General features: G+C 36.3%; 1 protein-coding gene across 1 annotated transcript in view; it reads left to right on the top strand.

The window, feature by feature from the left end:
- Positions 1–24,794, top strand: part of MRPL42 (mitochondrial ribosomal protein L42) — a 31,630-nt gene extending 6,836 nt beyond the window's left edge. The window contains exons 3-6 of the mRNA XM_046013986.1: positions 1,070–1,133; positions 2,982–3,066; positions 10,896–11,059; positions 24,223–24,794. Coding sequence (XP_045869942.1) covers positions 1,070–1,133; positions 2,982–3,066; positions 10,896–11,059; positions 24,223–24,268 — 359 coding nt within the window. The 3' untranslated portion in view covers positions 24,269–24,794. The remainder of the gene's footprint in view (positions 1–1,069; positions 1,134–2,981; positions 3,067–10,895; positions 11,060–24,222) is intronic.
- Positions 24,795–26,203: the final 1,409 nt, after the last annotated feature.

The following is a 26,203-nucleotide window of genomic DNA, read 5'->3' as shown; positions in this document are numbered from 1 at the left end:
AAACTTAAATTTACTGATTAGGCACAGTAGAGGTTAATAACCATAATTAATAACAAAATAGGACAATTCTCATAATGTACTATAATAAAAATTATGTGAATGTGGTCTTTCTCAAAATAGCTTATTGTCCTGTACTCACCCTTCTTGTGATAATGTGAGATAAACTGTCTATGTGATAAGATGAAGCAAGGTGAATGCCGTAGCATTGTGTATATATAGTTAGGCTACTGCTGACCTGATACTGTGTCAGGAGGAGGCTCATCTGCTTCTGGATTGTGGTTGACTTTGGGTAACTGAGACTGCAGAAAGCAAAAACATGGATGGGGGAGAACTCCTCTATTCAGAACCGTTTTTAACTGTACTGGGCTACATTTACATTTTTTCTTTGTATTTAAAGGAGCACTGTTTCTGTGAACATAGGAGAAACATAAAGTAATTATGGCTCTTGAATATGCAGGTATTCTAAAAAAGCAAAATATGCTTTGAAATGTGAGCATTTTGATTAAGAAAAGTTAAATTTGAACAGTTTATTTTGTATTTCATCACTTACCATTCTCCCTTTGTGAACTGTGCACCTGGTCTCACAAAAGCTTTTATTTATTTATTTATTTATTTATTTATACAAGTTTTTAGAATACCTAAATACTTCCTCTATTCCTCTGATTCTTAGCACTTGTAACTTCCTGGAAGGAACATTGTACTCAGTCCTACCAACTCCTGCTTATCCCTCCATCCTTCAGAGCACCTTAGACATTATCTTCACCAGAAAAGTGTTCTTAAACCTGCACAGCCCAATTTTGTAACGTGTCTGTGTTCCCTCTCCCAGTGCCTACCCTTCCTAACAGGGCTTGTCGTTTATGTTGGAATTGTTTGTTTATTTGTCTCTCACCAGATTTTCACCCTTTCTGAGAGCAGGGACTAGATCTTGTTGAATCTCTGGTCTCTAGTATGGCCCTGTTTCATAGTAAACACAGTAAATATTGGTTGAGTGAATGAAACTAGCTTTATATTTATATGAGAACATATGCTCAAATTAACCAAATCCATTTTACTGCTTGGGGTTTTGCAGACGGAGCTTTATATTGTGTTTGTCATAAATCTACATATTCTCCTCTACCAGATGACTATAATTGGTATGTATTTAAATTCAATTGGAAAAATAACAGTCTGTTAGTTGTATCTGAAATGATTTAATTTTATTTCTTGTTTTTGGTATCTTCTGTTTTCTTTTCTGATTATTCTTTAATTTTATATTTAAAAATCATTTCAATGGCCTTATTTATGCAGTATCAGGACTCATAAATGTTTTAAATAAAAATCATTATCATTGTGTTTCAGTGAATCCTTAATTTGTTGTTAAGACAGACATGCTGTTAGCAATGTTGTCTTTTATCCCAAAGCGTTCTTTAGCTTTTTAGAAAAGTTAATTAGTTTTTATAGTTTTTTTCTCTTGGGGTTCATATCTTTTAGCTTAAGCAGTTATTTATCTTATCTTTTGTTTGATGGTGAATAACCCTAAATTGCAAATAATTTGATTCAGTCTCAATTTATTTGGTACTTATTCAATTCTAGTCACTGTACTAACAACTAGGCAAATAAGATGTTGTTTTCTTCTCTGTAGTTGAGTCTGATGTACAGAAACTGCAGCATATTTTCTTAAGCTATGATGTTTTTATTGCACATTTTAGTAAAAATATATTTTCTTCCCTCTTGACACTAGTTTTAATTTGAATTTTAGGTGTATATTTAATAAGTACTAAGATAGCAATGAAATTAGACTAGGTAATAGGTAACACTTTTTTAAACCTGAAAAGATTGAGTCTTAGAAGTGTTTTTTGTATCATGTAAAACTCCATTCTTCATCAAAAATCACTTGATAGATTAAATGTTCATTATAGCTGTGTTATGCTATTCGATCTTAAAATCCTGGTGAAACAACCTAATACTGTGTCCTTTGTTAGCTAAAATATGCTGTAGTAATTGCAGATCTAGTTCGAATCTGGTTAGTATTGAAACCCAAGAAGCTTAAATTTATAGACATCTAGAGAACATTGTTGTAAGGTTAATGAAAACTGAAAGTTGTACTTCTTAGACTATATATGGATTTAAGTATAATTGTAATTGCTAGGATCTTTGAAAAACAGTCTAAGTCAGTTGGTACCTGAATGAGATCCAGCCAGAGTATTCCTTGAAAAAATATTTAGAGGAGTATTGCCCAAAATGTGTTTTTCTGAGGGATATTAATGGAGGGAAGGGATAGTGTTCAGTAATTCTCAAATTTATTTGACTGCAGAACTCTTTTTACGGGAGGCTTCTTACAGATGTATTGTTCCGCCAAAGGCACTTGGAGAAGGCACTTGATCTAGAAAAAGGGCTCAGCTGCAGTCTTTATGATTGGAAGATTATGTACTTTGCTGATGTTTAATTCTAATAATTCAACAAAGTAATATATTTCTTACAGCTTTTTGAAGGTAGTCTTTAGTTTTTAAGATTTTATTTATTAGAGAGAGCATGAGCAGGGTGGGAGGCAGAGGGAGAGGGAGAAGCAGCCTCCCAGCTGAGCAGGGAGCACAAGGTGGGGCTCAGTCCCAGGACCCCAAGGTCAGGATCTGAGTTGAAGACAGATGCTTAACCAACTTAAGCCACGGAGGTACCATGAGGGTAGTTTTTAGATAAGGAAAAAATGGTCTAATAATACTGATGAGTAAACATGAAGATCCCTTCCAAAGATTTGGGTAGTCTAAAAACAAATAGGTAAAATAGTGGCTTAAGCATTAACGGTTTGTTGTGGTAGTTAAGCTGACGTATTTTGTGGGATGGTCTGAGTTGTCCCCTATGATATGGGTACCAGGTCTGCCAGTCCAGTGCCATAGCATATGTTCTTCAGGGACTTATGATTAGTTAATTTTATCTCTAAGAAAATCATTCTGCCTTGAATACAATATAACTCTGTTTCTAAAACATTCTTTTTTTTTTTTTAGCAAAGTAGAGCTTGCTTTGACATCTGATGGCAGGACGATAGTGTGCTACCACCCTTCTGTGGACATTCCATATGAACATACACAAGTATGTATAAGAAAATCTCTTGTAATTTGTAATTTGCTGTTAGAAATATTCAAGTTTTCTTACCGTATTCAAAGAGAATGGAATTGTTTGTTTTCCTTTATTTGGTTTAGATCTTTTTTGTTTTGTTTTTATTTTACTGTTTCAATTTTTCTCCTATCTTTTTCGTCTTCTTTCCTTAAAGACTTTTTCAGTACACAGAGTGAACCATTTAAACACAGCTATGGCATCAGTTTTCTGGTCTAAAATCTGATAGATGATTTTTGACTAGTACAGATTTACAAAACATGTTGTCCCATACTACCTTATATTTTAAACTAATAAATCATGAAAAACTTGTATTTTGGCATGCTGTTTTATACCTTTTATATTGTATTGGTTCTGATAATCCTTTCAGTGTTCGGTGAATTTCTTTTTTTTTCCCCCCCAGTTTTTTCCAACATGGGCATATATTTTAAGGACTAGTTTAATTTTTTCCATATTTCTTCAGAAGCCAAGCATGAGATAGAGGAAGTTTTGGTTTTGTTTTCAGAACAATTTATTTTAACTTGACCCAAGTCTTTTTCTTATTTTATATTTGAAATGCTTCCTTCTATGTTTCTAAGCCATAGTTTACTATATTTGGTAATGTTTGATTTGCTCTTTGAGGAGAAAATAATTAGATAATTCAAATCATCCATGATGCATCTAGTGGTAGCTATTTTTAAAAATCATCATTAGGGCCAGAATTGTGGTAGATTTGAGAAAAGAGCTTAATTTTATTTTGCTAGTTTTTATTCCCTTTTTAACTTCATCATTTTGTCTGCCTACTTTGTATTCTAGCCACATATCAAAGGCAATAATTCAGTACCTCTTTTGTTTCATTTCTTGAGACAGTGTGTAGAAAATAAGCATAAATCACTGACTTTTGGCTTGTAAAAACTCCAGCTCATGCTATATTGTGTCCTCCTCCATTGTTATTTTGTATTATATTTCTGGTTACATGGTTTATCTCTTTTTTAGTGGTTATACCAAGGCCACAATCACAAAGTCATTTCTCAGCTTCCAGACTTTCATCCATTTATAGTTCTTTACATCCCTGAATCTGACATTTTTCCGATCCTTCCTTCCTGTCTAAACTTTCTACTTTACTTTTAGCACTCACTATCATCATTAAAATCTCTCATCACATTAACTTCCAGAATTTTGCCTTCATCTCTGTCTCTGACAGAAACCTTATTGGACCCTGGGGCCATTACTTCCCCAGCAGGTTTTTAGGTAGTTGATGTTTTCTTCCCTATTCCCTTTTACTACTAGACCTAGAGGGGAAGTAGGGATCCCTGTAGCTCCTTGTCATATGTAGACCATTTTTCCTCCTCCCTAAAAATTTTCTGGCTTTGTAGTTTGTATCATTAAACTATACCATCTGCTCCTTTTTTTTTTTTTTTTAAGATTTTATTTATTTATTTGACAGAAAGATCACAAGTAGGCAGAGAGGTGGGCAGAGAGAGAGGGGGGGTGGGAAGCATGTTCCCTGCTGAGCAGAGAGCCCAATACGGGACTCCATCCCAGGACCCTGAGATCATGACCTGAGCTGAAGGCAGAGGTGTAACCCACTGAGCCAACCAGGCGCCCCTGCTCCCTTTTTTTTTATGGCTGTTACCTACCATCCTTCAGTTCACTTCTCCTCCCCCAATCCTTCCACTCTTCCTCAGAGATTGTAGATGTACCATCACTTCCTCTGATACTGTTTCCGTCCTAATTCTTTGTTATTGCAGTATATGGAGATAATTTAATGCCCTGACCTCTCACTTCATCTTTTTCCCTGCTTCAGCCCCCACTCCCACTGCTGTACTCTATAGATGTTCTAGTCGCAAATACCTGCTCCTCCTTCCTGCCAGTCTAGATTTCAAGAATTCCACTACCTTCCTACCAGCTCCCCCAGTCTCCCAGCTCCAAGAATTCTTCATCTCCTTACTGATACCTACAGCCATTGATCAAAGCACTTTTTCTTAGCCCTCATGCATCTCACACATTCTCACTTGTCTCCTTGCCTGGCATAGATTCCATGGTCCATCATTGTAATCACTCCCTTGCGTACATGTCCAGTTCCCTGGTCCCTTTTTTCCATTGCACTCCCATTGTAGCACTTGTCTCCTCTCCCATGTCATCAGTATTCCTTCCTCCTTCCCTTTTATTTTCTCTCTCTCTCTCTCTCTCTCTCTCTCGTCTGGAAGATCCCTCCTCTAACTTTACAAGTCATCATTCCACTACTAACCACACTGGCCTCCCTGCTGTTCTTTAGGTACATTAGGCAGGCTCCTACCTCAGGGCTTAATGTAGTACCCCTGAGGCTGGACTCCTTCCTATTGTCTTTTCGCAATGGCTTGTATCATTTCTGGCACAATAGATACTTTCTTGTATTTCTGTCTATCTCCCATCACTAAAATGTAAGCTCCATGAGGACGCCTCTGTGTTGTTCTCTGGTATATCCTTAGCATCTGGAATAACACCTGTACTTGGTAAATGTACACTAAATATTTGTTGATTAAATGAATAAATTTGTTCCTCTTTTCTTCTTGCTTATGGGTTTTTTGTTTTAGGGCTAAGAGACATTCACATGGGGAGGCATGGAATTTTTTTGTTGCTCAAGTAATAAATTGTAGATTAGGCTGCACAATAAGAAACATTCTTGCAAACACATCATTGTTAGAATTTAGAATACAGTGTGTTCTTTTTGAATCTAGATTTACAAATCTCATGCAGATAGTACATGATAATAAAATACTCTTCAACATGACTTGAAGGTTAATCTTAATTTTTTTCTTTTCTTTTTTTTTTTTTTTAAGATTTTATTTATTTATTTGAGAGACAGAGATCACAAGTAGGCAGAGAGGCAGGCAGAGAGAGAGGAGGAAGCAGGCTCCGTGCAGAGCAGAGAGCCTGATGTGGGGCTCGATCCCAGGACCCCAGGATCATGACCTGAGCCGAAGGTAGAGGCTTCAACCCACTGAGCCACCCAGGCGCCCCAATTTTTTTCTTTTCTTAAGGAGGTACGGCTGCTGCAACTCCAGTGTGCCCTTTGATTCTTTAGGCCCTAGAAAGTATACTGCATACAAAGATCCTGGTCATATGTAGAAATAACTACTGAGACTGGCTTTAAGAAAGTTAGGATGATTTGCATCTTTGGTTTTCTGGTAATTGAAAACATGTTGATTGTTTACTACAGATCCAGGTAGAATGATCCTACTTCTTTTGCTGAGTATATATTTTATTAAAAGTACTAATATTCTAGAAGTATTTTTCTAGAACTTAGGATTTCTTGTTTAGGAAAATAAAGATAATATACCAGGAGCAAAAATAGTGACTTGGAAATTTAAAAATGCAGGTACTAAGCAATTCTTTTTAGTGGCTGATTTGGTGGAAAATTTCAAAAGTCAAATTTTGAAAATTCTTAAGAGAAACAAGGAAAATTGAGGATGATAGTTCTGAATGTTTCTTAAAGTTGACAGTTTTATTTTAGTTTTTCCTTTTTACTGAAATAGTCATGTATCCTTCCTTTGAAGTTTGATCAAGAAGATCAAATACTGCCTAAAAATCAATTCTGAATCAGCCAGAGGCTCTTGGTATAGACTTTGAAGAATCCATTAATTCCAGTGTCTTTTATCTATGTGCCTGGAAAAGAAGTGTTTTTAATCATACAAAGCAGAGAGAATTTGTGATATATTAGAATTGAGCCTGCTTGAGAATAGAAATAGAGACAATGGAACATTCATGAATACTTGAAAACAATTTAACTTTTGATAATACTGAAAACTTTGATCTTTAGCAACAAGTACAGTCACCTAAAATAGAGAAAACTATTATAGGTTCTAAACTTGTGTTTGCTAGACCTCTGAGGGTCTCATAGTAACTTGCAAAGACACTTAACTTATATTTCACTTTACATACAAATGATAATCTTTTAAAATTACTGTAAATGCCTAAGGAGAACTTTTTTTTCTTTTTTTTAAAGATTTTATTTATTTATTCAACAGCGAGAGAGAGAGAGAGATCACAAGTAGGCAGAGAGGCAGGCAGAGAGAGAGAGAGGGAAGCAGGCTCCCTGCCGAGCAGAGAGCCCGATGCGGGACTCGATCCCAGGATCCTGAGATCATGACCTGAGCCGAAGGCAGCGGCTTAACCCACTGAGCCACCCAGGCGCCCCAGGAGAACTTTTTTTTTAAGTAAATTTTTATCACTTCTCTCCTGTTTGAGGCCTTAAAGAAATCTTAGTAGCTACCTACCATTATTGAACTCTTAATTAAGAGTACAAAGGACAGCTAAGCATACCATATATTATTATTTCATGTGATCCTCACCAAGTCCTTTTGGGTAGGTATTATTTCTCTGATTTTACAGAAAGGGAAATTAAGAGCTTAAATAACTTGTCATGGTCACAGAGCTAGTAAGTGGTAGAATTAGAGACCAAAGCTCAAGTTCTTAACCTGTTTATTATACTACCTCCTCATTCCCTCCCACACTAAGTGGTTCCTTATTTCTGCTTACCCCAAATTGTTACTTACAAGTCTAACTTTGAAGACCTTTCATAATCTGGTTTCTCAAGATCCATTTTTATTTTTTTAAGATTTTATTTATTTGAGGGGCACCTGGGTGGGTGGCTCAGTGGGTTAAGCCTCTGCCTTCGGCTCAGGTCATGATCTCAGGATCCTGGGATCGAGCCCCACATCAGGCTCTCTGCTTGGCAGGGAGCCTGCTTCCCCCTCTCTCTCTGCCTGCTTCTCTACCTACTTGTTATCTCTGTCAAATAAATAAATAAAATCTCTTAAAAAAAAAGATTTTATTTATTCGAGAGAAAACCAGGGAGAGAGAGAGAGAGCACGCACACAGAAGCGGGGAGGAGGGGCAGAGGGAGAAAGAGAAGCAGACTCTCTGCTGAGCAGGGAGCCTGTGGCAGGACTCCATCCCAGGACTCTGGGATCATGCATAACCTGAGCCAAAGGCAGATGCTTAACTGACTGAGCCACCCAATTACCCTCAAGATCCTTTTTTTTTTAAGGTTTTATTTATTTATTTGACAGAGAGAGATCGATCACAAGTAGGCAGAGAGGCAGGCAGAGAGAGGGGAAAACAGGCTCCCCACTGAGCAGAGAACCCGATCTGGGGATTGATCCCAGGACCCTGAGATCCGGAGGCAGAGGCTTAACCCACTGACCCACCCAGGCACCCCTCAAGATCTGTTTTTAAGGTTTATCTCTTTATTGTGTGTTCTTTCCTACTTTCCTTTACTTCTAATATTCGTTAATCCTTGTAGAACGTATTCTGCACTCTGTAGCAAGGCTCTGACTTGGATCCTATTTTACCTCTTACCGATATCTTTTTGTTACTTTGCATTTCTGTTGTACTGAGCCAGTGTGTCCCCTTCATGCGCTTAGATACTGCTTTTTAAAGAAGTCTTTTTTGGGGCATCTGGGTGGCTCAGTGGGTTAAAGCCTTTGCTTTCGGCTCGGGTCATGATCCCAGGGTCCTAGGATCAGGCCCCGCGTCGGGCTCTCTGCTCCTTGGAGAGCCTGCTTCCTCCTCTCTCTCTGCCTGCCTCTGCCTAGTTGTGATTTCTCTCTGTCGAATAAATTAAAAAAAAAAAAATTTAAAGAAGTCTTTTTTTTTCATGTCCATATGCCTAACAAATATAAATATATGCTATGACATTTAATACAATGGGAGAATATAATAGTTGTCATTAATAGTGTATGAATGTAAAGACATTTATGTTTGAATTGTTTTCTTTCTGGTTATAAATTCATATTTTCATGTATTGTAGTACATATATATGGTATTTGTAAAGCAAGACAATGTTACCACCTTGTGTTACATACATTCTCATTTAATATTTAAAATATACATGACTTGACTTTCCTAAACAGTGATTCTTAAAGGCTTTATGAACTAGGGTTACTGATGGGATTATGTTATAATCATTCAAATGTATTGGGAGGGAAATGAGATTTTTAATAGTTGATGTCTTTAGGTGAAAAAGTACTCACATTACCATAAAGTATCATTTGATGACTTTTCAGTCACCTAAAATGAAAACACTGAAACTTTTTTGTTTCCTTTGGATATAAGAAATACCATTTTCATTGTATCTCACTTTAATGATAAGCAAGGTTAGAGGTTGTAAACTTTTCCCCCCTAAGATTTTATTTATTTATTCATGAGAGGCAGAGAGAGAGAGAGAGAGGCAGAGACAGTGGGAGAAGCAGTCGTTGCGAGACTCAGTCCCAGGACCTCAGGATCACGACCTGAGCCAAAGGCAGATGGTTAACTGACTGAGCCATCCAGGCACCTGAGACTATAAACTTTCAAGTTAAAAAATAAAGGGCAAATTTTACAGTTTTGGGAAATAAAATTAAAGTAATAAGTGCTTTTTTTTAATTGGGGGAACAATAACATTAAGTGAGAAATTTATTTTTGGAGAAAAACCCCAAAACTTGGTATGAGAAGAAAAATACTTCTGACTCTTTTTTTTTTTTAGAGGGAGAGGAAAGAGAGATGGGGGAGGGGCAGAGAAAGAAGGAGAGAGGATCTTTTTTTAAATTTATTTTTATTTAAATTTAATTAACATGTAATGTATTATTGGTTTCAGAGGTAGAGGTCAATGTTTCATCAATCTTATATAATACCCAGTGCCCGTTACATCATGTGCCCTCCTTAATATCCACCACCCACTTACTCTATCACCTCACCCTCTCCCCTCTAGAACCCCTTAGTTTGTTTCCTATGATTAAGAGTCTCTTATGGTTTGTAAACAAGACAAATCTTGTTTTTTTCCTGTCTTCCCCTATGATCCTCTCTTTTGTTTTTTAAATTCACATATGAATGAGATCATATGATAATTGTCTTTCTCTGATTGACTTTTCACTTAATACCCTCTAGTTCATCCATGTTGTTGCAAATGGCAAGATTTCATTTTTTGATGGCCGAGTAATGTTCCATTTTATTTTATTTTATTTTATTTTATTATTATTTTTTAAAGATTTTATTTATTTACTTGACAGAGAGAGATCACAAGTAGGCAGAGAGGCAGGTAGAGAGAGTGAGAGGGAAGCAGGCTCCCTGCTGAGCAGAGAGCCTGATGCAGGACTCGATCCCAGGACCCTGAGATCATGACCTGAGCCGAAGGCAGTGGCTTAAACCACTGAGCCACCCAGGCGCCCCAAAGAATATTCCATTTTACACACACACACACACACACACACACACGTATATACGTCATCTTCTTTATCCATTCATCTGTTGATGGACATCTAGCTTCTTTCCATAGTTTGGCTATTGTGGACATTACTGCTATAAACATTGGGGTGCAGGTGCCCCTTCGGATCACTACATTTGTTTCTTTAGGGTAAATACCCAGTAGTGAAATTGCTGGGTTGTAGGGTAGCTCTATTTTCAACTTTCTGAGGAGCCACCATACTGTTTTCCAGAGTGGCTGCACCAGCTTGCCTTCCCACCAATAGTGTAAGACGGTAGGAGTGGGGAGAGAGAATCTTAAGCAGGCTCCACACCCAGTGTGGAGGCTGACATGCAAGGCAAGGCTCCATCTCACAGTCCTGAGATCATGACCTGAGCCAAGATCAAGAATTGGATGCTTAACCAACTGAGGCACCCAGGTGCCCCTGTTTTGGATTCTTTAATGAATAATGCAACTAAGTAAAATTCTGTTCTGAAAACATACTAACCTACCTTGAGGTACTATAATGAATTCTGGAGTGTGGTAATTGTATTGTGAACTCAATCAAATGCTGGTTAACATACCTACATTTTGATCCTGTTGCTTATTGATTATTTTGTAGCCTATCCCTCGGCCAGATCCTCTGCATAATAATGAAGAAACACATGACCAAGTGCTGAAAACCAGATTAGAAGGAAAAAATGAGCACTTGGAGCAAGGACCCATGATAGAACAACTTAGCAAAATGTTCTTTACTACTAAGCACCGTTGGTATCCTCGTGGACAGTAAGTTCTTTTCTTTAACCCCCACTTGACAACTAAAAGAATATATGACTTTTCCTGCATTAACAAACTTCTGAGGTTGTATTCTGCATTGGGAAATTAACACCCAGTATGATCACCTACTAAATTGTATTTTTAGATGTACCTGAAGGATAGCTAAAATGAAATAGTACTTATTTTTTCTTTTATTTTAGTGGGGGAATTTAACCAAAGCTTTCAGTGAATTTTGCAAGAATTCTTGAAAATTTTTCTGTTCTGTGATATAGTCATTTACTGTTTTTATTCATCTTCCTGCCAAATAATTGATCTTGTTCTCAGCCCACCTATCCATTTATTTAACAGATTGCACGTTATTGTTAAAAAAAAAAATGTGGTACAGTAAATGATTGGGCAGCATATATGGTTCTCAGTTCCTTTAGAAACTAGTTGCCTTGTTTGCTAATATTCACATTTTATTGCATGGATTCTTATCACCTGACTCTGGCTTTAATTATTTTTCTTCTTTTGATTCTTCTTTCTTTTATATGTTTCTTATTCCCTACCAAAACTGAGAGCTGACTACTTTTAATCATTTATGTTTGAGCAAACTTTGTTCTTACTCACTTAGTTAACCAGTAGCTAAGCATTAGGCTGGCACATTTCATGGCCAGATGTGCTTACGGAATTAATGAATATACATTCACCCACCTGCTCTCCTGAGTGCTGGAAGATCAAAAATACACTCCTTGTTTATAAGTTGTTTATGGTCAAGGAGAGAAAATAATACAGTAAATAAACAGAGTCAAGCAGTTAAGCCTTGAAGAATGGTTAGGAGCTAGCCATGGGGAAAAGGCTCCACAGGCTGATGGAACAGAATGTCATAGAGTATGGGGAAATTGCAAGTAGTTCAGCTTGGATGGGACCCAGAATATGAGGAGGGAGTGTAAGTCTTATGAAGGAGTTTGTGTTGTGCTGAAGTTAGATTTTATTTTCATTACCAAATTTTAAGAAGAAAAGTTAATGCATTAGAAAATCATGAAGTGGGTTCTGTACTTGGGATACATGGAAGATGTATATGACAAGTCTGGAGTCAGAGGGGACCTGTTTGGAAACTATTACAGTAGTCTAGGTGAAATTTATTAAAGATCTCAATGAAAAGGCTAGAAATGGGAATAGAAATGGGGAAAATAAAAGAAAGGACTATGATAACAGGAGGAAATAAAAGGAGAAAGGAGGGGAAAAAAGAGAATTTTAATTAACAGTGGTAGGTTACCAGCTAAGTGTGGGAAGAGACAGGCAGCCTCCCAAGTTTCTGAAGACGTGTCTGGGTGGATGGTGGTGCTGTTCATATATGTGGGGAAACAGGTTTGACAGGAAGATGAACTCATTGTTGGTCGTGTTGAGTCTGAAGGGTCAATGGATCCTTCTGCTGGAGAGCAATTCTGAAAGCAAATGGATGTATGGATCTGGAGTTTGGCTTACTTACTTAGTTTCTCTTCAGAAGGTACTTCCTCTTTTATCCTTAGGTAAAATAGAGATTCCTTAGGGCTCTAGTCTCATAATCTGTGTCTTGCTGAAATTCATTCTAAGAGCTTTAATTACATTTCCTATATAGATGCTATGCTCCCTTATACTTTTTTTTTTTAATTTCCTTGGTCTACTTGTCTGCCTTTTTTTTTTTTAAGATTTTTAAAAATTTATTTGAGAGAGAGTGCATGAGCACGGGGGAGCGGCAGAGGGAGAGGGAGAAGCAGGCTCCCCGCTGAGTAGGGAACCCAAGGCAGGGCTCAGTCCCAGGACCCTGGGACCATGACCCACGCAGAAGGCAGGCACTCAACTGACTGAGCCACCCAGGAGACCATTTATTTTCTTGGTCTTATTCCCAGTATCATTGTTCATAGAAATTTCAAAATAGGTATCTGTCCAAAGTTTTAAGTTCATTATAACAAAAACATAGCTCTTCTTTTTCTGTCTTAAAAAAAGTTCCTCCCTTAATAATCTTTCTGTACCAAAAGTGATATTTCTGTGTTAATTTCCCAGGGAAAAAATCTGCAATTTTTTGGCTACCATGGTGTCTTCATTTCCTGCTTCTGTTTTATATCCTCTTTGATTTTTATTTCATATTTAGTATTCTTTCTTATTTGATTATTCTTTCATATTTAGTACCCACTTTTTTTATACATGCCCTCTGGGCTTAGAGTATGTAGAAACAAATGAGTAAACCATATCTTAGCCCCATATCTATGTCATTACTGTATTCTGTGATTTCTTTCCATGATTCATAACATTACTTGTGTTTATATTTTATTTTGTCTCATTATCTAGATATTTTAGTTCAAGCCCTATCTTGAAATTCTTCTGTGATGACTTTCAGTACCTATTTTCTTCCTGTGTGCTCCATATTGCTACAGTTGTCTTCCATCTTTTGTGTATAACCAAATCACTGTAGATATAAAAATCCTGTAAAGGGGACTCTAAGGAAACAAAATTGAAAGCAGGAAGACCATTAGGGGGTCTTAAAATCATGCGTGTTAGCCTCCCACCTATGTTTAAGTATTTATTTATTTATTTATACTTTAAAGATTTTATTTATTTATTTGACAGACAGAGATCACAAGTAGGCAGAGAAGCAAGCGGAAGGCAGCAGCTTAACCCACTGAGTCACCCAGGCGCCCTGATGTTTAAATATTTACTTGTTTTTTGTTTTTTTTTTAAAGATTTTATTTATTTGACAGACAGAGATCACAAGTAGGCAGAGAGGCAGGCAGAGAGAGGGGGAAGCAGGCTCCCTGCCGAGCAGAGAGCCCGATGCGGGGCTCGATCCCAGGACGCTGGGATCATGACCTGAGCCAAAGGTAGAGGCTTTAACCCACTGAGCCACCCAGGCGCCCCTAAATATTTACTTGTTTAATCTTGTTATTGCTTATTAGCTTTTGACTGCTAATTAATTTAATCTCTTGGTATGTCTTGTTCCATCAGGATTATCAGGCACTTGCAATTTTAAGCAGACTTTAACTAGATGCAGTTGATTATCCCAGTATCTCTCCTAATAAAGTTTAGCAGAAATACTCCAGATACTAGCTTATGCATATAAAGAAAATTTTTACTAATAGACATTGTCCTTGTGATGCCTCATCACAGCAAAATTTAAAACAAAATTTTAAATAAGCTAAGGTATGATCACTAATCATTCAACAAGTATTTGTTTGGTATCTAAATATTTATTTTGGACTAATGTAAGCCATTTTCAAGTATTGATTTCTAGATGTCATTGAGGTCTTCTTAAACATCAGATAGTGCATAGAAGGATGTTTTATTAAATATTTCAGTTTTTAGATCCTGGCAATCAAAAGACTGGGACTCATTATGAATTTAATAATTGCAGGTATATAGTATCTTTTTAAATAAGTTTTTATTAACAGATACAAAATGCTTCTATAAAGTATTTTTAAACAATGCAGTGAAGTGTAAAGTAGAAATTTTCTTTATACTTACTCATTCCTTATGCCCCATAAACACTGTTAAACTCTTCCTATATAAATAGACCTATCTCATATTATAGTCAATCTTGTGCTTTTTAAACTCCAGTAAAGCCAAGCTCTTTTCTGAGCGTACAACTTTGTTTTAAAGGGGACTGGGCTTACTCAAACCATCTCCTCTGCTAGTTACTAGCTATTTATTTAATCTTGTTATTATTAAAGAAAATAGAAATAATAATGCCTAATTTGCCTGGCATAAAAAAGTAATTGATTAATTAATTCCAGTGTTACATTCGTTTCAGGTGTACAATATAGTGAATCACCAATTCTATATATTACTCAGCACTCACTATAATAAGTGTACTCTTAATCCTCTTTACCTATTTCATCTGTCCCCCCACCCACCTCCCCTCTGGTAACCCTCAATTTGTTCTCTACAGTTAAGTATCTGTTTTTTGGTATGTCTCTTTTTATCTTTGTTCATTTGTTTTGTTCTTGATTTCCACGTGAGTGGAATCATATGGTATTTGTCTTTCTCTGACTGATTTATTTCACTTACGAGACCAGTGCTTTAACCCCTGAGCTACGGAGCCGATTTATTTCACTTAGCAAAGTATATTGTTTAGATCCATCCATGTTGTTGCAAATGGCAACATTTCATCCTTTTTTATGGTTGAGTAATATTCCATTGGGAAAAGTGTGTGTGTGTGTATAGAGAGAGATTTATATCTCTATATATATGCTACATCTTCTTTATTCATCTATAAATGGACACTTGGATTGCTTCCATGTCTTGGCTATTGTAAGTAATGTTGCAGTAAACATAGAGGTGTGCATATCTTTTAAAATTAGTGTTTTCATATTCTTTGGGTAAATACTACATGATGATTTTGATATAAAATATAATAATGTAAGGAGCACCTGCGTGGCTCAGTCAGTTAAGCATCTGCCTTCACCTCAGGTTATGATCCCACGGTCCTGGAATCAAGTCCCATGTAGGACTCCCTGCTGTGTCCAGAGCCTACTTCTCCCTCTGCCTGCTGCTCCCCCTGCTTGTGCTCTCTCTCTCTTTCTCTGTCAACAAGTAAATGAAATCTTTTTTTTTTTTTTTAAGATTTTATTTATACGTTTGACAGACAGAGATCACAAGTAGGCAGAGAGGCAGGCAGAGAGAGAGAGAGGAGGAAGCAGGCTCCCCGCGGAGCAGAGAGCCCAATGCGGGGCTCGATCCCAGGACCCTGGGATCATGACCTGAGCGAAAGGCAGAGGCTTTAACCCACTGAGCCACCCAGGCGCCCCAGTAAATGAAATCTTTTAAAAAATATATATAATCATGGGAGTTAAGCGCCTAGCATACAGTGTATGCTCAGTGATGATATGGTAATGATAATTATTAATATTGTCTCCTACTCATTTTCCTCTTACTCCTTTTGAAGTATCTTTTCTTAGATAGATGGTTTTGAGGTATAATTTACATACAGAAAAATTCACCAGTTTTAAGTACACATTGTGATGAGTTTTGACAAATGTGTATGCAATTGTATGATTACTACTATAGTCAGAGTAAAGACTGTTTCATCACTCTAAAAAGTTCTCTTTTGCAGTGAGTTTTTCCCCTTTAACCCTCACCCTTGGCAGTCACTGTTCTCCTTCCTGTCTCTTTAGAATTTCATGAATTTCTAGATTTTTGTGTTTTTCCCTTTCTAGAATTTCATGTAAATGGAATTATACAGTCTGGAGTAAAAAAAGTAAAAAACTTTTGACTATTTTTAAAAAGTAGATTTGTTGTCTTATTATGGTGTAAAACTTATGGATCAAAGTCCTTTGTGAGATAAATATCTTGCAAATATTTTCTTTCTGTGGCTTGCTTTTTCATTTAATAGTGTATTTTAAGATAAAATTTTTTATTATTTTCATAAAGTCCAACTTACAAATTTTGCCTTTTAGTTCAGGCTTTTTACATTCTATTTTAAAAATCTTTGCCTAATGGGGCACCTGAGTGGCTCAGTGGGTTAAAGCTTCTGCCTTCAGCTCAGGTCATGATCCCGGGGTTCTGGGATTGAGCCCCTAATTGGGCTCTCTGCTCAGCAGGGAGCCTGCTTCCCCCCCCCAACCCCGCCTGCCTCTCTGCCTACTTGTGATCTCTGTCTGTCAAATAAATAAATTAAATCTTAAAAAAAAAAAAATCTTTTCCTAAGCCAAGGTCACTAAGACTTTCTGCTATGTTTTTTTTTCCTAGAAGTTTTTATAATTTAAGCTCTAACATTTAGGTCCCTGATCCATTCATGGTTAATTTTTATATCTGGTGTGGGGCACAAGTTGAGGTTCATTTTTTTTGAAGATAGATATATATATATCCAGTTGTTCCTCCAGTTGTTCCAACACTGGAACTGTTAGTTGAATACATTCTCTTTTGCCACTGAGTTGCCCTACCAACTTTGTTGAAACTCGGTTAACCATATATGTGGGTCCTAGAGTTTCCATTTTGTTCCACTGTCTTTTATCTTTGCCATACCATTCTGTTTTGGCTAAATAATTTTAACTAAGTCTTGAAATCAGGCAGAGTCCTCTAATTTTGCTCTTTTTTTCAAAGTGTCTCAGCAATCTTACGTCTTTTGCATTTCCCTATAAATTTTAGAATCATCTTATTAGTTTCTACAAAAAACCTGGAATTTGAAGGAGATTGGATTCAGTCTCTAGAATAATTTCAGAATTGCTGTCTTAATGGTATTGAATCTTTCTGACCATTAAAATGGTATATTTCTCCATTTATTTAAATCTTTAAAAAATTTTCACTTAACAATGTTTTATATAAATTGTGTGTATGAGTATGCTATATTTTTTGTTAAATTTACTTCAAATATTTCATAATTTTTATGCTATTGTAAATAGTATTGGGTTTTTAATTATAGTTTCTAAGAATTTGTTGTTTATAATAGTTTTATTTGTTGTAGAAATATGATTGTTTATTGATGTTGTCTCCTGTGATCTTGAGAGTAGTTCTAGTAGTTGTTAAAATACATTCCTTAGAGGGGCGCCTGGGTGGCTCAATGGGTTAAAGCCTCTGCCTTCGGCTCGGGTCATGATATCAGGGTGCTGGGATCAAGCCCTGCATTGGGCTCTTTGCTCAGTGGGGAGCCTGCTTCCCCCTCCCTCTCTGCCTGCCTCTCTGCCTACTTGTGCTCTCTGTCTGTCAAATAAATAAAGTAAAAATAAAATACATTCCTTAGGAAAAAATAAATAAATAAAATACATTCCTTAGGATTTTCTGTGTTGATGATCATGGTATCATTGAATAAAGGCAATTTTACTTCTTCTTTTACAGTCTGTATGCTTTTTATTTCTTTTTCTTGCCTCATTTCATAGCTTAGAGTCTCAAGTACAATGTTGCATAGAAGTGTTAAGAATGGACACTGTTGCTTTTTTTCCAGTTTTAGTGAGGGAAAGCATTGAGTCTTTAAATATTAAGTGTGATGTTTCAGTATGGGTCTTTTTATAGATGCCCTTTATCAGGTTGAGAAAATCCCTTCTATTCCTGGTGTGGAGAGTTTTTATCATGAATGGATGTTGAATTTTGTTAGATGCTTTTTTTCTGTATTTGTTGAAATGAGCATAACATTTTTCTCTTTTAGTCATGTGATGAATTAAATGACTTCAAATTGTTGTACTAACCTTTCATTTGTGGGCTAAACTTCACTTGGTGATGAGAAAGATAAATATATATATATGTATATGTTTCTTTTTTATGTATTGTTTGGATTCTATTTGCTAAAATTTTGTTGTAGAATTTTTACATCTTTATTAAGGATATTGGTCTATAGACTTACAATATCTTTGTCTGGTTTTGGTTTCAGAGTAATGCTTGCAACATAGAGTAGGTTTGGTACTATTTCTCAGTGTTTGGGAAGAGTATGTGTAGAATGGGTACTATTTCTTAATGTTGGAATTTATCAATGAAGCCATCTGGGTCAAGAATTTTCTTTGTGGAAAGATTTTTAACTGCAAATTCAACTTCTCTACTCAATAGATAGGACTATTTAGTTTATCTCTTCTTGAGGGAGCTTTGGTGGTTTGTATCAGATCTCTTCAGGATTTGCCCATTTTATTTATTAGATTGTTGAATTTATTTGTACATAGTTTATAATATTCCTTTTTGTCCTTTTAGTATTTTCATAATCTGTAGTGATGTCATCTCTCTCATTCCTGGTGTTGTTACTTTGTTATTTTGTTATTGTTACTTTGTTGATTTTTTTTGAGAACCAGCTTTCGCTTTAATTGATTCTCTCATCAGTCTCTCCCTCCTCTCTTCCTTCCTTCCTTCCTTTTTTTTTTTTAAAGTAGGCTCTACACTGGGGCTTGAACTCAGGACCCTGATATCAAGACCTTAGCTGAGATCAAGAGTTGGATCAGGGGCGCCTGGGTGGCTCAGTCTATTAAGCGTCTTCCTTTGACTCAGGCCTATCCAGCCTTCTTTTGACTAGTGTTTACATGATCTGTCTGTTCCTGTTCTTTTACTTTTAACCTATCTGTGTCTTTATATTTTAGATGGGTTCCTTAGAAGTAGAATATAATTGGATTTTGCTTTTGTCCAATTTGACTTTTCATTTCAGTATGAAGCCATCTTAGATGCTGTTTCCTTTGATTTTCAGTACTTTCATTTTTCTACCATTTGCTCTTAGCTCACTTTTTTTTTTTTTTTAAGATTTTATTTATTTGACAGAAATCACAAGAGAGGCAGGCAGAGAGAGAGGAAGGGAAGCAGGCTCTCCGCTGAGCAGAGAGCCCGACACGGGACTTGATCCCAGGACCCTAAGATCATAACCTGAGCCGAAGGCAGCGGCTTAACCCACCGAGCCACCCAGGCGCCCCTCTTAGCTCACTTTCTTCATGAAATTTAATTTGATTATAGTTATTTTGAATAGCTGTTAGCCCAAGTATATATAACTATAGGTGACTAGATAATGTTAATGTTATATTTATATTTATGGGTAATTTTTTATTTATTTACGTTTCCTGCTCTAAATTATTCTGTCTTCATCAGGAATGCATCTTTTGTTTTGTACTTTTCCACATGATCTCTAATACAGTAGTCTTAATACAGTATGTGGGATCTCAGTTACTGTCTGATAAAATATTATCTTACCTAATTATCTTCACAGCTTCTTGAAGGTATTCTGTTTTTCTTTGAAATGGTACTTTATTTATGGTAGTTTACAGGATGGTCTACTGATAAATTTCTCAGTGATTCTTAGAAGTTTTATTTCCAGAGTTTAGCTATCAGATTATGTGGGTTTATTCAATTACCATTTTATTTAGAGTTTCAGGTAGAGTAAGATGTTCCTTATTATCAAATTCTTAATCAAGGTCAGCAAAGTGAGTTATGATCCCAAGGTGTTGCCTCACTTCATTCAGTCCTGAACCTCCATGCATTTAATTATTGACCTCACCCAGAGTGGGTGGGCTGGAAGTGTAGGTAGGTATGACTGTACAAAACTGATTCTGAAATAGCCCAGTGGCCAGTAATCATTGGTGATTAGATCTTCTCAAGCCTGGAAGTCTAAAGTTAATATTGTTACGACGAAATTGGTGAATGGCCTTTTGCCTTTTCCTAATCCTGATGATCTTACTTACTTTTGAATGGCAATTCAAAGAGTCTTAGATTTTCGGCTTTATGGTGAGAGTGGGTGCTAGGGCTGTTTTGAATTTTTAGTGTTGGGAAGTGGGTGATGAGGAAACCCAGGACATTGAGTTTGGGGTTAAATTGAACTTTTAGTTCCTTACCCTCTGCCTTTGCCTGAATGACTATTTTTACATTCATTTGTGCAGAGTTTGATTTCAAAAGATAACATATGTAACCATGTGGCTCTTGCTACTTCCTGTTTAATAATATCACAGGTATGAAAACAAATTAAACTAGCTTAGCCATTACATTACAGTTACCTGAAGTCATGGAACTTGGAACATATTCTTTGAAAGGTGCATCAAGTGTGATGGTGCATTCTTTCCATTGTAATTCTTTCCAGAAAACATCATTTTAACAGTGTTACAGTCCTTAATGGTTGTATGTGGGTTTTCTGTTATTTTTTCTCCTTAATTCAACCTTAATAGCTTCATTGAAACTCTTTTTACATACCCAAATACTATCTTGGTTTCTCCTACTGATTTCTTTTCATCTTTTTTACCTCTTAAGTTCTGGAGTCGTCAGGGATCAATCTTTGGTTCTCTGCCCTTTCCTGTCCCATTTTCAAAGATGGTCTCGTAGCTTTAAATACCTTTTGCATTCTAATGGCTCCCAGTTCTGTCTCTGGTCAAGACCTGTCCCCTGACCTCCAGAACTGTATCCATCCAGCTGCCTACTTGACATGTCTAATAGGGATCCCTAACTTAATATTGTCTCTTTCTGATGGTCTCCCACAAACCAGCTTCTCCTTCAGCCTTCCCTATCTCAGTTAATGCTTGCTCCATTCTTCTGGTGGCTTGGGCCAGAAACCTTGGTGCCATTCTTTACTCTTCTCTTTGTCTCACACCCAGCATCTGGTCTGTCAGCAAATCCTATTAGCTCTGTCTCCCAAAATGTATCCACATTTGACAATTTGACAATTGTCACAATTCCTTTTGCTACCATCCTGGTCCATGTCACCATCTTTTGCCTGGTTTATTGAATTACTCAATTGCCTGGTCTCCCTCCTTCTACTTTACTTCTCTACAGTCTGTACTTAGCACATTGCCAGAGTAACATTGTTTATACTTCCCTTAGTTCTTATAATTTTTCTATTGACAACCTTCCAGTAGTTTCGCATGTTACTCAGAAAAAAGCTAAACGCCTTAACTGTTAACCTATAAGAACCTGTATGATCTGATCCTCCATTACCTCTCCACTCTCATTTCCTATATGTTTACTCTGTTCCAGCCACATGGCCTCTTGACGGTTCCTTGAACATGCCTTTCCTTCAAAGCCCTTACACATGCTGTTCTCACTGCGTAGAATTCTCTTCCTGCTAGTATCAGCAAACCTAGCTTTCTCACTTCCTTAGGGTTTTTACTCCCTGTAACCTTCCTTGTCCAACTTAACTTGTTTTCCTGTCTCCTGCAGTGGAATGTAAGCTTCATGAGGGTAGAGATTTTGTCTTCTTTTGTGTACTACAGAATTCTTAGCCTCTAGAAGTAGTCGCTGGCATGTAGTAGATGCTCACACATCTAAAAATTAATAAGTCAATGGGTAAATGCCCCTGATTCTCATAATACCTCTTAAAAAAGAAGATAGTAAGCTAACATAGCTCTACTAGGTGTAAAGTTATGTTGAGGGAAAGAAGGATGGAAAGATTGAAAGAAGGCTGGATGGAAAGTAAGAAGGATTTGGAAAATAATTTTAAATTTCTTGAAATGTAGAGCAATCCTATAAATGTATGAATAGCAATACTCTTTTATTTAAATAACTTTTATTAGTTTTCCATGGAGGCCACAAAAATTAGTTACTCCCATTGGTAGGAAACATTTGAATATCAGACTGCAGTGTGAACCAGGAGATAAAGTTCTCTGGATTAAGAACTGTGGACAGTTATTTCAGATGTCACTGAGTCATTGTGTAATTTAAGAAGGGTAACAGTGTGTCTTGGTTTTCCATGAATAGTCTTGGTTTAACTCTCTTGTTAATTATTAGTAGGATGGGTTTTTAATTCTCTCAAGGGTTTGAGTCTGAATATAAGTTATAAGGGTACCCTAAAATTAAGATGCTTGTTCCTGGCTAGTGTTTGTTGCAGATATTGAAATTCACGTATCATAAGAAAACGTGACTTCCCGGGGCACCTGGGTGGCTCAGTTGGCTAAGTGTCTGCCTTAGCTCTGGTCATGATCTCAGGGTCCCGAGATCGAGCCCCATGTCTGGCTCCCTGCTCCACAGGAAGTGTGCTTCTCCCTCTCCCTCTGCCCCTCCCCTCCACTCACTGTGCATATGCTCCCCACCCCATAAATAAATAAAATCTTTAGAAAAAAGATAGTGTGACTTCCCAAACCCCTATTCTGGTGACTAGCTGCTTTGAGAGAACACCTTCCAGGGCTGCACTAGTAAAACCTTGATTATCTGGCACATAACTGGAACCCTTAAGAAAATGATACTTTTCTATAATTTTTCTATGCCAATATAAGTGCCTGTAGGAAAGTTTATGTAAATCATATTATGCTATATGTTTTATTCTATAATTTAATGTTCTGTTATTTTATATAGATGTACTTCATTGTTTCAACTTAATTTCTTTTTTTGCAATTTAAAAAAATCAGTATCAAAAAACAATGTATAGGAGAGTTGCCAGTATGAAACCATAAAATAAGCAAAAAAGAATGCTTTACTATCTTAATCACAAGTAAAGAGCACAAGCTACGTGTCTTACCATTTATGGTGTAGAAATCCTTACATTGGATTTCCACATTACCAGAAAATTAAATAAAACTTAGACCAACTTGCCAAAATGCAGTCTTAAGGGAATTTTTGAAGAGAACTCGTTACCATAAACACATGTACTCTGTGTAGAAGTTCTCTTAAATCAATAAATAAAATAAGGAAATGCAAAGGAGCAAAAAGAAATTATTCTGGTGAAATCACTCCAAGTCAATCACTGCTAACAATGCATTTTATTTCTCTTTTTATATCTTTCCTAAGTTTTGTTAGTTTGTGTATTTTTACATGGCTTTAATCATACTGTATATATAAATTTACATCCTGCATCTCCCCTCCCTGATTAATATTTAATATTTTAGTATTAAGATAGTTAATATTTTAACTATTTTTCTATATGCTTTAGACTAGATTTCCAGAAGAGGAATTACTAGATCAAAAACTATGACTATTTAAAAATATTTTTTGGTATATATTGCCACACTGCTTTTCATAAGTATTGTACTGGTTAATACTTTAACCATTTGGGTCTGATGTTGCTTATTTCATCACACCTGTGCTTAGGTTGGGTGTTATGATTTTTAAAATATTTGTGATTGCAAAAACAAAAGTTCCTCACTGTTTAATTTGCACTTCTTACGTTTTTGTGATGTACATTTTCTAGAAACAATATTAATTGTATCCTATTATATATTAAAACATGATTTTAAGAGACCTCCATTTAGGGGAGAACATCCCTTTATAAATAAAACTTTAATAGAGCATGTTCAAAAGACAGTTATCAATTTTTGTGTGTGTGTCTTTTTAAGATTTTATTTTTTATTTATTTGAGAGAGAGCACAAGCAAGCCCAAGCCAGGAGGAGGGGAAGATGAAAAGGGAGAAGCAGGTTCCCTGCTGAGTAGGGAGCCCAATGTGGGGCTCCATCCTAGGACCCTGGGATCATGACCTGAGCTGGATGAGCTTAACTGGCTGAGCCACCAACTCACCCCAAGACAATTGTTAATTTTTAATTAAGGATCAATTATCCAGGTTACCATATTGAAATTAACTTCAAGAGTGGCAAAAAAAAAAAAAAAAAAACCTTTCCAAAATGCTTATTTAGTAGAAAAAATTTTCACAGTGGGGAAAGTGGCTTCTTGTTAAGAAAAAATTAAATATTTATCTTGGATATATCTAACATCTATCTATATTAGGTTTCATTGAGATCATTGAGTACTAATGAACAACAAACTAATCACAGAAATTTGGTGTTTCTTTCAGGAACAGTTAACATTTACTAAAATAATACTTTAAATATTTTCTTCTTTCTTCAAGGTATCATAGACGTCGTAGGAAACTGGATCCTCCAAAAGACAGATGATACTGAGGTTTTCAGGAATCGAAAAGATGTTATCTTGTGTCTCATTTGCCTTTTGAGAAAATGCATTGAGTATATTCACTAACGTGTTATATAGCAAAATAATAATAAAATGTGTTCATGTATTAGAATGTATGTTTCTTTATATGTATTAGGGAATTGTGGATTTGACATTCTTAATTACAGAAACCTACTTCATCTTACCTTAGACATTAAGGTCTGCCATTTATTTTTATGTGTCTAGTGTGATTAAGTATTTTTACATCATCAGCCAAATATTGCTAGTAGTATAAATATGATTAATAGAATGTGCATGGTTCTCCTTCTCAAGGAGATTTTTAAATTGCCTTTGGAAAGAAACTCATGAGGTCCACCCAGAAAATAAATGTTACAATTCTTTCTTGTGGCTTCTAGGAAATAATTAAATTACAGTTGACCCTAACCAACATGAGTTTGAACTATGCAGGTCCATTTATACACAGATTTTTTTTTTTTTTTTTGATAAATATAGTTCAGTACTGCAACTGTATTTTCTCTTGATTTTCTTAGCAACATTTTCTTCTCCCTAGCTTTATTGTAAGAATACAATATAAAATACACGTAACGTGTAAAATTATATGTTTATTGACTGTTTATGTTATCAGTAAGGCGACAAGTCAATAGTAGGCCATTAGTAATTAAGTTTTGGGGGAGTTAGATTTATGATGGGTTTTTGACTGCATGGCGGATTGGGATCTCTAATCCCCTTATTGTTCAAGGGCCAACTGTAGTTACATTTTAATTAGTTCTACTGTTTGCTGGGTCCTTTATATACATTATTATTAAATTCTCACAAAAATCCTTTAAAGAAAGAGCATTATCCCCATTTGGTGGGTAAGGCCAAGTGACTTGAACCCTACCTACTTAGCAAGTGGAAGAGCCAGAATCCAAATGGTCATGCGCCAAAGCTTTTTTATAGTGCATTACAGTGACAAAGGGGTATTTTCTTTCACCCAAGAATGTGCTTTCCTAGAAAGAAAGTACATTTTGCTTACAAATTATATAATTTGTTTCGAGGGTTTTTTTTTTTCTGACTCTTCAAAAAATTATGCTGGCTTCAGAATACATGCAGTTCTGGTTAAAATGTTAGTATCACTGAATTAGTGTTATGAGAATGTTAAAGATTATTCCGCTGTTGATTGTCAGTACCACCTTATATGTGATCCTTGATGGCATTACTGCCCCTGTGATTTCTATTTGGAGGTGAGGAATCTCTTAAGAAAGTGGAGAAGTATTTTATTCAAACTCATATTTGTGGTACTTTAAAATTTGATGTGAAAAATTATTTCATTGAGTGAAATTGAAATGAAATTCATTGAAATGAAAACTTCATTTAAAGTCTGTTTTTTCGTTCTTTTTTTTTAAGATTTTTTTTTTTTTTTGAAAAGGGTAGTGTTTTTTTTTTTTTTTTTAAAGATTTTATTTATTTATTTGACAGAGAAATCACAAGAGAGGCAGGCAGAGAGAGAGGAAGGGAAGCAGGCACTCCGCTGAGCAGAGAGCCCGATGTGGGACTCGATCCCAGGACCCTGAGATCATGACCTGGGCCGAAGGCAGCAGCTCAACCCACTGAGCCACCCAGGCGCCCTTTTTTTAAGATTTTATTTATTTGACAGAGATCACAGGTAGGCAGAGAGGCAGGCAGAGAGAGAGAGGAAGGGAAACAGGCTCCCCGCTGAGTGGAGAGCCCGATGTGGGGCTCAATCCCAGGACCCTGAGATCATGACCTGAGCCAAAGGCAGAGGCTTTAACCCACTGAGCCACCCAGGCGCCCCTGTTTAGTTCTTTTTTTTTTTTTTTTTTTTTTTTTTTTAATTTATTTGACAGAAATCACAATTAGGCAGAGACGCAGGCAGAGAGAGAGGAGGAAGCAGGCTCCCTGCGGAGCAGAGAGCCCGA

The sequence above is a fragment of the Meles meles genome, chromosome 7, assembly GCF_922984935.1.
Source record: "Meles meles chromosome 7, mMelMel3.1 paternal haplotype, whole genome shotgun sequence".
Lineage (NCBI taxonomy): Eukaryota > Metazoa > Chordata > Mammalia > Carnivora > Mustelidae > Meles > Meles meles.
Note: the sequence above shows the minus strand (reverse complement) of the source record. Positions and strands in the feature narration are given on the sequence as shown.